The sequence below is a fragment of the Octodon degus genome, unplaced genomic scaffold, assembly GCF_000260255.1.
Source record: "Octodon degus isolate 3935 unplaced genomic scaffold, OctDeg1.0 scaffold00004, whole genome shotgun sequence".
NCBI lineage: Eukaryota > Metazoa > Chordata > Mammalia > Rodentia > Octodontidae > Octodon > Octodon degus.
In genome coordinates, this window is record NW_004524580.1 from 12,707,478 (window position 1) to 12,723,018 (window position 15,541).

Consider the following 15,541-nt stretch of genomic DNA (forward strand, 5'->3'; position numbering starts at 1 on the left):
TTGCCATGTATGTAACAATTTCATTTGCCACATACGATATAAGAATTTCATTTTTTAAAATCACGGTATTTTAACTTCAGGGACAACACTGATGCGACAAGCACTCCACTGTACACATGGCTTCCCAGTAAATATTCTTCTAGAGTTTTGAAACTACATTAAAACACTTAACCAGAATGCCTTATTGTTCCTAGTGGTTATAGCTGTATTAATCAATTTATTGATCCTACTGGCAGTGTGATGATTAACTGAGTGCTGTCTGAAATACAAGATGAAACACGCAAAATGACTGTGAGAAACACACCATTTTTAAACTTTGTTTATTAGTAGATTAAAATGTAATGCCATACAATTTTAACAATCACTTAAAAAAGGATTTATATTTGCATAAAACAGAAGCAAAACAGAAATATATGAAATAAAATGCCATCTTGCTTCAAGTTTTTAAATCAGTACTTAGAGTACTATAGACATCTATATACATTGGAAGTATATTATATAAATATACTATGAGTAATCTTAAAACCACAATAAATATCAAGTAGGTTTTTAGGCACAGGGCACAAGAAAAATGCAAAATCTGCATAATTCTTAAGGGTGCTGAGTGACTCACTCTTAAATCATTTCACACATGTATTTTACATGAAATATACAGCCATCACTCACATTGTCCTCGGTCCCCTCTAAATCTAACTTTTCATTCCGGCATTAGTGCCTCCTTATCTTTGCTACTATTGCTCTATTCAGCTATTACATAAGAAAATATTTTGTAGTTTTCTTCAACTAAATGCCCACGAAGGCATCAACACTACCAAAATAAGTACAGCCTATCTACACAATATATTCACGGAAATGTGCTGAGAGGCACCAATTTATACAGTTACTCATTGTAATACTGGGCGTTACCCTGAAGGCGAATTTATAGATTTTAAGATTATACCATTATTGAGTAGCCAATACTATCAAATCCAGAAATTATTAGAAACTGAGGTAATACCTGTTTTTGGAGAGATAGAAATACTTGAAAATACACCAAAAGTATTTTTTTTAAAAACCCATTCAAACATGGCCCACAGTCATGGTAAGCTTTGTGTGTAATTCTTTCTGCACGAATGTAAACTAAAGGATCCAAAGGTATGCTTAGCTGAACTGACTCGTAGGGTTAGGATTAAGGAGCACAGCCGTAGAACACCTGAGATCGCCCTCTGATAAGCGAAGCCTAATGCTTCTCTTCGCAGAGCCAATGTTCAGTGTTAGAACGAACCTGGCATGGCCTGCTGATCTCCCGCGGGCTACAACGCAGATGACCCGGGCATATCCGGCATGTCCGGCACATCCGCCATCAGGTAGCCTATCCCATAGCGTCCGTTGGGCGCCGTATCCAGGGTCGGCGATCCACTCTGTTTCCGGTAAATATTTTTACCAAAATTTGGAGAGGACATTTCACTCGTTATCTTTCCATGGATGAGGCTGGCATCATCTCCTTCCAGGTTTACGGGCTCTTTCAGGACCCTGCCTCTCTTATAAGTCACGGATGCTAAGTTACCAGAACTGTCATCTATGAGGTTGCAGCGACGAATGATGTAGATTACCGGGACAGGAAGTATTGCAAGGACCATCAGGGAGATGCAGACAACCATTCCCCACGACGGGTAGGTCAGGAACTCTTCAGAAGCCTGTTAAGGCCAGGAAATAGTTATTAATAATCTTCCTACGCCCCCAGATCAAAACTTGTATTTGTCTCGGTTCTGCTAGCACGGAAATCTAGACTAACTTTTGTCAACAGCAAGCAATGAGAGACACTTTCAGCAACTTCCAAGGTTATGCCCTGAAGACCTTGTAGTTTTTGCTTTTGCTTGTTCGAGGACTGCCCTGAGTCTGTTACGATTCAAGGAAGCCTAGAATAAAAGAGGAGAGAGAGAAAAAGAGCGAAGAGGAGAGAGGAGGAGAGACCCGTTCTCCAGGATGCGTGGGTGGGCACAAGCCCAGCTCAACCTGGGCTCACGAATCACCAAATTTGGAGTAATTTATTGCAAGTAACAAATAACTGTTCTGTTTGCCATAGTCTCTTGCAAATAGCTTGAAACCTAAAAACATCTGGCCCTACAGATTTGAATAAGGGTGACAGATTTAGGTCTCAGTCATGACTCTGATTATTACATAGAATTATTAATGATAAGGTGAAGGACAAAGGCATCTCAGAAAAATAAACACTCTGCCTTCATAGCAATAGTATGTTACTATTTGGTTAATTCAGCTTGAATTTTAAGTAACTGTTAAAAGAAAACAATTACCAAATCTGTACTTCAATTTACTTATTGAAATTATGTTTACATGGCTAATAGATACAATATTTTTATTTATTTATTTATTTATTTATTTATTTATTTATTTATTTTTGTGGAACCAGGGATTGAACTCAGGCCCCTGAGCTTGCCAGGGAAGTGCTTATTCTACTGAGCCATCTTCCCAGCCCCAATATTTTAAATGTATGTAGAAAAAATACTTCTAGAAGTTTGATTAAATATGTTTTCTATGGTGAAGGACCCAACAGTTATTGGCTCATCCCTGGTAAGGTAAATGCCTCTGCTTTAATAAGGGCAAGGTCAGCAATCCCCTTGTGTTTAAGAAATTTAATGCACAAAAATCACAGATGTTTATAGCACAAAGAATAATGCTTAAGACCCTTAATAAAAGCAGAATTCAGCAAGGGACCAGAAAAGTAGACAAAACTTTGTAACAATTTTTTTAACCTCTTAAAACATCTAACGTTCTTGTTTTGTATTTTACCTTATCTTCAATCCATGCATTATAGCCCGGAGGACTTAAGACCATGTTCACAAGGCTGGCTACTAGCAATGCCAATAGCATCAGAGGGGAGATGTATTTCCACATATAGTAGTAGTATCTGCTGGGGGCAAAGCCCAGCATGTCCTTCAGATCTTCTATAAACCTGAACAGAAGAAAGAACTCAGTGATTGGTCAAGTTAACACTATTATGCCTTACATGGCACATTACATTAAAGGTCTATCAGAGATTTAACCATGAGTGCTCTATGACATTTTATGCAGAATCAAGAATTGACATTAGGAAATGGCCTATAAGACATCTAAAAAGTAAAGTGAGACTGATAACTACTACTATTTTTTTTAATGAGCAAAAACTCTCTTAAACCAATTATTGAAAAGTCTCCTTTTACTGATTACTCCTATTTTATGAACATTTATCTGCAGTACATTAAAAAATCCTTATATCATTTTTTATGTAGCACTAATTTCTTAATATTAGCAAATATCACCAATTCCTGTTTATAGTTTCTTGAAATTTTACTCTGGTTGAGAGAAGATCCACGTTTTGTAATAAATCACAAGTCCATTAGCTCTTCTTGTGCCTCTCTTATTTTCTTCTGCGTGTTGTTGTTGTTCTTGGTTATTGTTGCTGATTCCCTGGGTACCTTGTCCTGAGGTCTCCAGGTCAAGGCTTTGCTGACAGCACCCCCACAGAGTTGTTTATGAGTGTATCTGACCCCTTTCTTTCCCCTAAGCTAGACTTAGAAACAGAAGTTATGATTAGGTTTATACTGAAATTTTTTTAAAGTCAGGTTGTTGAGGTAAAATTTGCATGAATAAAACTTCTATTTTAGGTGTACAATGTAAATCTGTCAGCATACATGTGATAGCAAGGACGTAATTCTCACTGGGGACATAGCTCAGCCTCACACCAACTGCCTGGCAAGCGGGAGGTCATGAATTCAATTCCTAGTATCAATCAATAAAGACATAAATAGTCTAACTCTCTTAATATTTACATGGAGGGCCAGAGATATAGCTCAGTGGCATAAGTGCCTGCCTGGCAAGTGCAAGGTCCTGAGTTTGATCCCTGGTGCTGCCAAAAAAAAAAAAAAAAAAAAATTACATGGAAATGAATTTATACTGCCATTCAATGCTGAGGTTTCTGTAGACTTTCTCCTTGTCTAAAGCTAGTTTTTCTAATAGTCTCCAGAGAGTTGTAACAATGTTTCTTTAATATTTGCATGCTTGTAATTGGCCCCTTTCCTCTTCTTGAAATAACTTCTCAAGATGAGTATATTTAAATGAGATACATTTCCTGCAAGTTTAGGAAGGAGGAACAAGCAGTTCCCTTCTTTATACACAGAGCAATCAAGGACTTGCTTCATAAGGAAATCTACTTACTCCTGCCAGCTTCTCATATATACCTTATTTCTTTTTGCATTGCCAAGTGTCCTGCTAAGTTTGGATTCTGCTCCCAACACTTGCTTCGGTGTAGTGCTAGGTCTTGGAGGGGACTTGCAGTTTGTTAGATTCATGGATTTGTGAGCCTGGACTGCCCAGCAATGCTAATCACTGCATTTGATCTCTTCACAGTCCTTGAAATGAAAACAGTGAGAGTTCTCACGCATCAGGCCGTGAGTTTGGGCTGGCACGATACCTTCTGAGGGGAGCAGCCGGGGATGGTCAGCAGGGAGCCAGAAGGCCAGCTGCATATCCCCTGCAGTCCTGTTCATCAATGTGAGGCATGTGGCTGACCGAGTTCGTCCTCCTCTTTCTTTCTTTCCTCTTTTTTTTTTTTTTTTTTTTTTTTTTTTTTTTTTTTTTTTTTTTTTTTTTTTTTTTTATGTATTTAGTACAGGGTCAACAGGGTCTCACTAAACAGAACAGACTCGTAGTGATTTTCCTGTTTTCAGTCTCCCAAGCGTTGGGATTACAGGCACGTACCACCATGCCCAGTCTCAGTCACCCTCTCAGCACTCTCCCAGGGCAGGTCTGGCAGAGCACGCCAGGGATCAAACCCTGGTCAGATCTCACTTTAAACCATAGTTTTGTCATCACTGTAATGTATATCTGAATATCTGAATATCTTTAAGCTTCACGCTTGGGAATATACATATATATTTCTACTTGGAGGACTATTGTTAGATTCATAACCAATGTATTCATAACATACTATTTCACACACAACAAAAATACAACAGATGCTTCTATTATTGCTAGTATTCCTCCTGTTGCAATGATTATTTTGGAACATTAATTACTTAACAAAAGATATTCTGTCCTATGCCTTCTGAAATGATTTACTGCAGAAATGGGAATCTCAGCTGTGGACTTACTGATTCATAGAACAGTCCAAGAACCAAATTGGATTCTTTTACTGTGCAAGTTAGAGTTGGGGATAGCTTCGTTGAGTATCAAGAATCCTGCCTTGACCAGGCAGAGCTCTTGGTTCTAGGACTGAGGCCCTGCGCCTGCCTGTACCAGGAAAGTCAACTGCCATCTGCAAAATACAGGCTATGTTGCTTACCAAGGAGTATTTTTTTAAATACAGAGTTTACTTCTAGGGTGGTTTTAGGTTCACAGCAAGACTGGCTGATGGCAAAGACTGCCATATGCCCCCCGTCTCCCCCGTTAGCAGCAACCTGCCTCAGCCAGGCACGTATTACGTGATGAGCCTGTGCTGACCCAGCGCTGCACCCCAGGATGCATTGTGGACTACAAGCTTCACTTTTGGTGCTGTGGCACCTCTGGGTTTATAAAGAAGTATGATAAACAACCTCTATCGGCAATTACATCAGAATAGTTTCGTTGTTCTTTCCGGGTTCCACATATGCATTCTCCTTTCAACCTGGCAACCACTCATCTTTCTACTGTCTCTATAGTTTTGGCTTTTCCACAATGCACCACAGGCAGACTCCTACATGATGTAGCTGTCTGAGAGAACACCAACTCTTAGTAGTATTCCTTTATAGTCCCTCTGGGTCTTTTCATGGTACAAGAGGTTATTCCTTTTCAGCTATGAATAACATTCCACCGTCCGGGTCTATATTGGGGGTACCTTAGTTACTTTCAATGTTTGTTATTTATTAATGAAGCTGCTGTTCATAGTTATACACAGAGGTTTACTCAGACATATGCTTTCAGTTCATCGTGAGGAAATACCGAAGGGTGTGTTTTCTAGTTTATCCAGTAAAAAAATTTTCATTTTCACTTAGAAGCTGTCCAAATGTCTTCTCAAGTGGCTGCACCACTTTGCATTCCTCCAGCAAGGAATAAGAATTCCTGTTGTTCTACATCCTGACCAGCAGTCTACCTATGTGCTGGCCACTGCAGTAGATGTGTAGTCGTATCTTATTGTTGTTTTAATCACTGCTTCCCTGAGGACACGTGACAAGGAGCATTCTTCACAGGCATACTTGCCACCCTGATGGTGCTTCATACAAAGCCCAGGAGGTAACGCCTGTCCCATAGCTATGTTACTACTAAATTATTAAATATATTCCCTCTCTTTTGGGACTTGGGCTTTTGACAATAAATAAAAACAATCTCTAAGCTTTGTCACAGATTTGTTTGATACTAATTATATCCTTTATTGTCACTTAAGTGGACTATGTTTTTCACTTAATTTGCATTTATTTCTGGTTTACATGGTGACCATAATCTTCATGCTTTTATTACCTCATGGGCTATGCATATTAGAGGAAATTACTTTAAAACATATTAGATAATACCTTCAAAGGGCTTTCACGGTTACTGATTATGTACAGAAAATACATACATACAACAGAATATGATAATACATATCATTTTCTGAAATTGTTCTGCTATGTAAGGCATTAGGCAGATGTTCCTCTTATAAAAGTTTAGCAAAGCTATTGGAAGACAGGCTTTAAATTTGTAGAGAGAAATTGCTATGAATTCAAGGTCTGTTTCTGACCAGGAATGTGATGAAAAAGTCACTTAGATTCTCTCAGCTTGATCTTCCTCACATGAGAAAAGATAGGTAAAAAAATAACTCAGAAGAGCCCAAGGCAGCTAGGACATAACCAATATTCACTAGATATTGAATGCTACCAATTAGCAAAATTAAATCAAAGCTGCAGAATTCTAGAATATCTTACAGTCTACAGAAATTTAACCATTCACCCAATAGAGGAGTACACACCTCTGAAGTTGTTGAGTGAATAAGACCTTGTAAACCATTTTATGTGGTAAGAAAAGAAAGTTCCTTTTCTTCAGTTCTATCCTCTCCTAGAAGAAATAAACACTGACAACTGGTCTTTTTAAACTAGAGATGAAAAGTGAAAGCATACTTACTTATCTATGCCATAAACAAAGCTTACAGCAATGTTCTCCAAAATGACTACAATTAGCAGAGGCAATGTAGCAGAATAATCATCAAACATGGTGACAAAGTAATTTCCAGAGCGCTGCACGAATATCAGGCCAATGCAAAATGCAAGAAGACAGCAGATAACTAAAGTAAAGGAAGAAAGTTAAAAAATGAGCCTGTATTTAGAATTAAGCCTTTTAAAGTTCATTATGAATTGTTACGCTCAAATAATGTTTCAAACTTTTATAAAATGGAATAGACATTACCTTTCCTAATATTATGGGATATTATACACTAGGAGTTAAGTTACTTGGGAGTAGCCTCGGCTGGAACATAAATTCACTATGAAACATTAATTCATCTTCCTGAGTCTGTGGAATCTCATTTACCAAGCACAAATTATTAATGAGGTAAAATTGAGGGAATTTAAAAAACTATAAATTTCTACATCCTACCTCTATTATTAATGTCAATGTGACCTTTGCACATTCATTCCTACCATTAATAAGTCACTATTGTTTTAAAATCTAAATGGGAGTTTTAACGTAATGAAACTAATTTGATTTATAAGATTATAAAACTTTCAGGGCCAGCCACATAACTCAGTAGACTAAAGCACCTGCTTAGGCAGAGCACAGCGGCTAGGATTCAATCCCAGCTGCGCTGTGCTGTGCCTGCCCTGCCCCAGGAGCTTGCTGAGTCGGCAGATTGAGACTGGGCGTGGTGGTGCACACCTGTAATCCCAGCACTTGGGAGACTAAAAACAGGAAGAGCACTACAAGTCCAATCTATGTAGTAAGACCCTGTAGACTCTGTAGACCTGTACTAAATACATTAAAAAAAGATTATAAAACTTTTACACTATTATATTTGATGGCAATATTTAAAACAGTACCAGGAAAATCTGACCAAAACTAACCTCAGCATCAATACCCATATCTTTTTGTGAACAGGTTAGTGTGGAAACTGGGACAGAGTTAAGCAATGTAATTATCAGAATAGCAACCAAAATCCATGGCAAGGAATTTTCCCCAATACTGTCTAAGAAGCAGACGCATACATTCTGAACAGCTGCTGTCAGGAAAACTGAAAAAGGCTTTTAGAATTCATATGATGCTATCATATTCTCGTTAAATTCTTCATTCTTTCCCCCTCATTAGCAAAGAAGTCCGCTAAAACAAAAAGACTATATTCTATTTCTCAGATACATTTTTTTTTGGCAGAGGTGAGTAAAATCAAAAGAAGTACTGTATTTGCAATCAGTTCAGAAGAGGAGAAATCAGGCATCAAGGATTCACTCATGTGAGGCTTTCTGTCCTAACCATCTCATCCCCGTGGGGAGCATTAAGGCACAGCCTGGCTCTCCAAACACCGCTGGTGCTAGGAGGTACATCACATAGAGGTAAATACTGTACGGAAGCATATAATGTGGAAAAGAAGAAGTACATGTACTTGGAAATGTGAATTTGACTATAAATGCTCATCACAGTATACCACAAATTTCAATTATTTTGCTTAATTCCTATAACACCTCCATTAAACAATATATTGCAAACTTCATTTTACAGATGAGAGAAGGGACCCTGAGAATTTAAGTATTTGCACTAAAATCTCAGGCTGCAAGGAACAGAACTGAACTTTCCACTGAACTCTGACTCCACAGTCCATGGCAGTTTCCCTTCCCCCAACTGCAACACAGAATTTAAGACAAATGCAAGGCAAGTGCATTCATTCTGCATGTTACAGACCGGGCTTTTCTGGAGATGTGTGAGGAAAAGTAATGGATAAGTCCCTAAGTCTTACTATACTGAAGCAAAATGAAGCACAGATAAAAGGGAGTGAGGTGACACACAGTTCGAATACGACTTGAAGGGTTACTTGGGATCCCAACGGACAGGGAGGACAGAAAGATAGTATTGTTCAAATAAGTTTTCTAGTGGGAGACAGCAGATTCTCTTTTGTGATTTCTTTCCACAGTTTCTTTAACATTAGCTTTATAAGCTTTATGCTAAAGAAAGGGACAATAGAGCCGGCAAGATAGCTCAGCGGACTAAGTGCCGGCTTTGGCAAGCGCAGGGACCAGGGTTGAATGCCCTGTCCAGTATGTTGCACTGGCCCTGCCCCCAGGGTCCACTGAGGTGACAACAGAGTCTGGACATGGTGGCGCATGCCTATAATCCTAGTGCTGGGGAGCTTGAAAACAGGAGGATCACTACAAGTCTCAGCGATAGTAAGACCCTGTACCAAATACATCAATGAAACAAACAAACAAACAAAGACTTCAGTCTGCTGAGCTATCCGGCTGGCCCACAAATTGTTTTAATTTTTTTTTTTTAAAAAAAAAGGAATGCAAAATAAACGGATAGGAAAAGAATAGCTGGATTATAAAAAGTCAATGTTTAAGATTAAAAAATTATTATAGTTTCTTAACTTTTCTCCACCAAGCTTGGAGATGAGGGAACAAAGATAAAAATATAGAGATGACTTTTTAGCCTTTATACCAGACAGAATATGAATATGATATCTGGATGTAGAAGCTGCTTTCTGGGAAAAGACAGAAGTAGTTCAGCCTTTTCTGTTCAACAGCATTCAGGATAAACAGATACGGATATTTATCAAATTGGTGAGGTCAGTAATTTGTGACATTACTATTAACAAGTACTTATTGTTATTGATGAGTTATGAAATAGAACTTACATTGAACATACACTTTATATTGTAAATATATTAAAATAATAATTAGTAGAGATGATTAAAATCCATATTTAATCTATTTTTATCGCTTAGCTCTCACTAAGAATAAAACAGCCGGTATTAATTCAATGAAAAGTCAAATACATAAAAGCTCACCAGTAAGAATTTCCTTCCTGACTTTGAAAGTGTCCACAACAGGCGTGATGATGCCTTCAATGGTGCCAAACATGCTGCCGAGTCCTAGGTTTATCAGCATGAGGAAGAACATGACTGACCAGAAGGGAGATGCCGGGAAATGCGTCATGGCTTCCGTGAAGGCGATGAAAGCCAAACCCGTCCCCTGAACGGCCTGCGGAACATGGAAAACGCAACATGAATGCAAAGCCGTACGATGCGGTCGCTGTGCTCTTGAGTTACAGCGAGGAAGGACATCTCGAAGTCACATGCAGATAGCCAGGGCCACTGCCAATAAGCACGCAGAGAGCAGCTCTCCGCGTGTTAGCACCCTTCTCACTCTCAGGATCCACATTTAATTAGACCAAGTATAGTGAAACTTTAGAACTTCTAAACAGAGTGCACAGATTTGGCAGTATACTGAACATTTCATAAGGATGTTGGAATGATAAATCATATTAAAAGGTATATACTCATTTTTGTATCCCAAGAGCATGAATAGTGATTTTCACATAAATACAAACGTGTGTGTGTGTGTATTTCTCACGTATAAATAGGTTAATAAATTGGCATTAAAAAGTAGACTGTGATAAAAAATTGTTTTAATTATTTTATTTTATTTGTTTATTGTATGTATGTATTTACTACAGCGTCTACAGTGTCTCATTACGCAGATAAGACTCGAGTGATTCCCGTTTTCAGCTTCCCAAGGGCTGGGATTATAAGCACACGCCACCACACTCAGTCTCAATCGCCATCTCAGCGCGCCCTGAGGGTGGGGCCAGCACGGCACACTGGGAATTGAACCCCAGCTGCTGCACTCTGCCTAAGCAGGCATTTTAGTCTGCTGAGCTATCTGCCTGGCCCACAAATTGTTTTAATTTAAAAGAAAAATATGAATGCAAAATAAAAACATAGGAACAGAATAGTTAGATTATAAAAAGTCAATATTCAAGATTAAAAAAATATTATTGTTTCTTAACTTTTCTACTTCTAGTATTCTTATCTCCCCAGTGAGAAGATACTGGATCAACATGCTAGTTTTCATAGTTTAAAGAGACTCAATGAATTTTTCAGTCAATATTGTTAAGAAAAGAGGTAAAAAGATAAATTCTCCATGAAATGGGATTGCTAGCATGTATTAATGTGAATTTATTCTTCATAAACATTGTAAATATTGAGTTCTTTAAAATAACTTTTAACAAACTGAAACTTAACCAAACTTCAAGTTGACTGTGTTATTTCATAAAAACAAGTAGACCAGAATTTTAAAAAGAATCTTTGAGGAGTACATTAGTAAAAGGTCATTGTACTAATGATGACTTCAACCATAATTGAAGCATATAACTCTTTATATTTAGTTTCAAGTATAGTTGGCTATCATAATCCAAGAAATTAGTAGCAAATTTCCCCATGTTTTTCCTTTTAACAAAAAGAGTTGAAAATGGCAACCAATAAAAGGACATTTACCACCATTCCCTAATTCCTTATTAAAATATAAAATAGTAGCAATTTATACACAATTGAATCACAATCCAAATTCTGTATTATACCAATATAGATATCCTATTAATCATACAATTAAAATTTCTTTATTGACCTTCATCTTTTAGCATGGCTTAGTGAAATTGCTTCATGAAATAAAACAAATGTTGATAAGAAAGCATGTTCTCTGAAATGAAAAATGTGAAATTTGAACCAACACAATATTCCCTGGGCATTTTAAAAACCATTTTCCTGAAAGAAATCTGCTGGCTATCACATATTTTAACTGAATAATAATTATTTTGCTGCTCCAACATGGTCTACTAACTTTATTTAGCTCATCTTCAATCAGACAGGAGCTGAGATGAAGAGCAGGAAACTCTTCTTCTTTGACTTTTTGAACGATGTCATAAACTAAATGATAATCTTCAGCAGTCATAGCTGAAAAGTTAACATGATGGGGAATGATATCTTGGCTAATGTTTCCCATTTTCAGAAATTTAATGATCATTTCTGAGTTTCTGAAAAACAGAAAAACATAACAATGAGCACCTGGGGTCATTGGCATATATTTTGTATACAATTATGCTGTCAAAAGCTAATGGAAATTCAGCATCCATACTGTGCAATACACTTCTCATTTAGGACATTTGCTTTGAAGCCCAAAACTGCGAACACCACCAGCGTCGCCAGAACAGAAGTGAAGAAGTTGATGAAGGACACCAGGACAGCATCAAAGTGACAGTTGTTTTCTCTCTTGTTGTAGCTTGAAAAAGCAATGACACCGCCAAATCCCAGACCTAAGGCAAAGAACACTTGAGTGGCGGCTTCTCTCCAGACCTTGGGCTCCAGCATTATTTCAAGCTGTTTGAAATTAAACAGAATAGAAGTCAGCTACAAAGTAATATTTCATCTGAATTAACAATCGGTTGGATAATCACAATGCAATTATTGATATTTAAACCCGGAAGATAGTCTTTTCTTTTATAGAAATAAACTTTTGGTTTGCTTATTTCATTTCATGAATAGGAAACACTACCAAACAAATAAACAATTATTAATAAAGCTAACTACTTCACTAATGCTCAATTAAGTTTTATGCTTCCTGGTGGAAATCTAGTGACTTAATTAGGTAGCAATTATCCTTTGCAGAATTATTTGTACTTTGCATATTCAGTTAGTACTACTCTTTCATTCACAAGCTTCCTGTAATCCTTTGCTCTAAAATTACAAGAAATACATCTGTGACATCTTTGAGATCCAGAGCTCTTATGCTTTAATCTGTGGGCATATATTTCGAAGGACTGCATTTACTTCTCGGGTAATTGTCAAATATGCCAAAGATATAATCGAATGCATTCAACAGAACAATTAATATTAGCCATATGTAATGTGTCATTAAACCTTTAAGTTTTTTTTTCAATAACAATAGCTTTTAAACTGGCACTGTTTCTCTTTAAACTACTCCAGTGAAATTACTTTTATGGAAAGCAATAGCAAACAGTTTGAGGGTATCTGCAAGTTCAGATCTTGATTCTGAAACAAAATAATTTAATAATTTGCAACCTACTAAATAAGGCATGTCTTCTCTTACTTTTGACTTCCTCATAGTGAGTGACAAGAACTGTACACAAAACCTGCATCACTCTAAGTGCCGATAACTGATAACATACATAAACTACACAGAGGCAAGCGGATAGGCACTTTACCAGGTTTGTCTTAATGCTCCTAACCACCATGAAGTTATTCCTATTTTACCTTAGTCTTTGGAAGGCTGAGAAAACTACCTGGGGTTGCACAGAAATTGTGGGGTAGACATAAAATATGAAAATGGGTAATTTTCAAAATTCAATGTTTTCCCAAATACTGGGATTGATTGCTTTATTTACTTTTAGTTGTCATTACTTCTGAAATTTTTGAAATATTCTCATGAAACATAATCATGACTGTATAATTTATGAACAATTAAGACATCGTATCATTTACTGGTCTTTTCCATGCATGAAGAGTACTATGAATGCTGATCTCTAAACTACACTCAACTGTCCATCCTGACTTCACCCACTAGGTGGCAGGAAAAACTTACTTATTAAAGACGTTATTCCTAAACCTTGCCACTTCTGAACTAAAATATGCATTAGCTGTTTCATAATGTTTTAAGTGCTTAGCTACTGGCTTTGTGTAAACAGTGCAAAGTTCATGGTGCACGCCTGTAATTCCAGCGTTGGTGAGGCTGAAAACAGAAGGATCACTATGAGTCTGCACTGCAGTAGTGAGACCCTGTACCAAATGCACTTTTTTAAAAATTGCGAATTTCAAAGTAAATTACTCATACTATCATTTTTATATTAACAGTCAAAAAAGAAAGTGATATATTGATATACTTAGTATCTTACCAATGGTCAGTGAATAGTGAGCTGAACGAAAAAAATAGAAAATCAACCTTTTAAGAACTGAGTCCACACTAAAAATGTTAATGTATGTTGTTAACTAAATACTAGAGTAATGAGAAATATTATATCAAATTGTAAAATAGCTCCTTAAATTAAAGCTTAATAACTGTGACATAACTGCCCATTTAGAAAGTGGATATATTACAGAATTTCGTTGGCTTCAACTCGTAAAGGATTATAGCCCATATTGTAAGTAAATTTTGGGGGTCCAGTGAGAAAGCTCAGTGGTCTGAAGCACCTGTGTAGGCAAGCTTAAGCTTAAGGAGCAAGGAACTGCGGTTCGATCCTCAGCACCACATGCTGCCCCAGCCCTGCCCTCAGGGTGGGCTGAGCTAGCAACAAAAAAATGCTGAAAATAAATTTTTGAAACAGATTTTAGGTAAAATATGACGGAAATTTAGAGGGCCCTGGAGATAGCTCAGTGATGTAAGTGCCTGCTTAGGCAAGCACAAAGGCCTGGGTTTGATCCCTGGTACACTATGCCCTGGCGCCACCACCTGTAATCTCAGTGCTGGGGAGACTGAAACAGGAGGATCACCATGAGTCTGAGCTGCAAAGTGAGACCCTGTACCAAATACATAAAATTTAAAAAAAAAATGCTTCAAGATATAAAAAAGATGCAAGATAAATTTAAAAAATAAATTAGAAATTAAAGTAGTTTGTAATGGAGTAGTTCCAAAGGCTAAGTGTTAAGCAAGACTTCTGCCCTAGGCAAGAAAACCAGGAATGTCAGCATTTTGGCTACCCATGAGTAACACTGACTGGAAACCAGGCTTGCCATGAACAAGCTTGTTCTGCCTGGTGTCAAGGCAGCTGCAGGAGTGACCAGGAACTCATCGAAGCTAATTCCTTCTGCTCAATTCACAGAACAACCTCGCTACACATCTGCCTTCCAACTTCCAAGCCCTGCGCTAAGGTTGCGATTGTACTCTGTGTCTTTCTGTCTGCCTGCAATAGTACCAGCAAACTAAGAGGTGTACAACTTCCTTTCAGTAAACAACAAAACTATATACACCCTAAAATACATTGTTGTTTCCTAGCAAAACAAACTAACACATTATGGTCAAGTCCTCAGTGCTAACTGAACGCATTCTATATGCATGACATTGAGTTCAACTTTATTGAGTAAATTTGCTAAAATAAATTCATTGAATTTAAACTGAACTGAGTTTAAATTCTGATCCTTTTATGAAGGCTGAATTTGTATTTATAAAAGCTCCCCAAGTTATAGCCTATAATTTTTATTTCAGATGGTATAAAATGTAAAAATAATTCAAAAATAAAAATCACTGAATTTGTGTGAGACAATATATCAGAATATAGTAAAGCAATGAATTTTAGGTGATCTGTTCATCAATCTCGTGAGAAACAAGGCAAATTAATATTAGGGTACTTTTTTCTCTACAAAGAGCTTGTTGTTGGTTTTCCAAATGAATTCATTACACAGAAATTTTAAGAACCAACAAAACAGAGGGGAAAGAATAAGTAAAGACTAAAACATTCTAAAAGCTAACGTACGGGGCCGGGGAGATGGCTCAGTGGAATAAGCGCTTCCCTGGCAAGCGCAAGGGCCTGAGTTCAATCCCTGGTTCTGCCAAAAAAATAAAAA

General features: G+C 37.3%; 1 protein-coding gene across 2 annotated transcripts in view; it reads right to left on the minus strand.

Moving 5' to 3' along the window:
• Positions 1-304: 304 nt before the first annotated feature.
• Slc6a15 (solute carrier family 6 member 15) overlaps positions 305-15,541 on the minus strand; it is a 30,943-nt gene continuing 15,706 nt past the window's right edge. The window contains exons 6-11 of one of the 2 annotated variants that reach the window (XM_004623765.1): positions 12,102-12,343; positions 11,808-12,000; positions 9,977-10,169; positions 7,111-7,270; positions 2,791-2,953; positions 305-1,676 (exon numbers count right to left, since the gene is read on the minus strand). In XM_004623765.1, coding sequence (XP_004623822.1) covers positions 1,293-1,676; positions 2,791-2,953; positions 7,111-7,270; positions 9,977-10,169; positions 11,808-12,000; positions 12,102-12,343 — 1,335 coding nt within the window. In that variant the 3' untranslated portion in view covers positions 305-1,292. The remainder of the gene's footprint in view (positions 1,677-2,790; positions 2,954-7,110; positions 7,271-9,976; positions 10,170-11,807; positions 12,001-12,101; positions 12,344-15,541) is intronic. The other variant, XM_023717464.1, reaches the window with a different exon arrangement.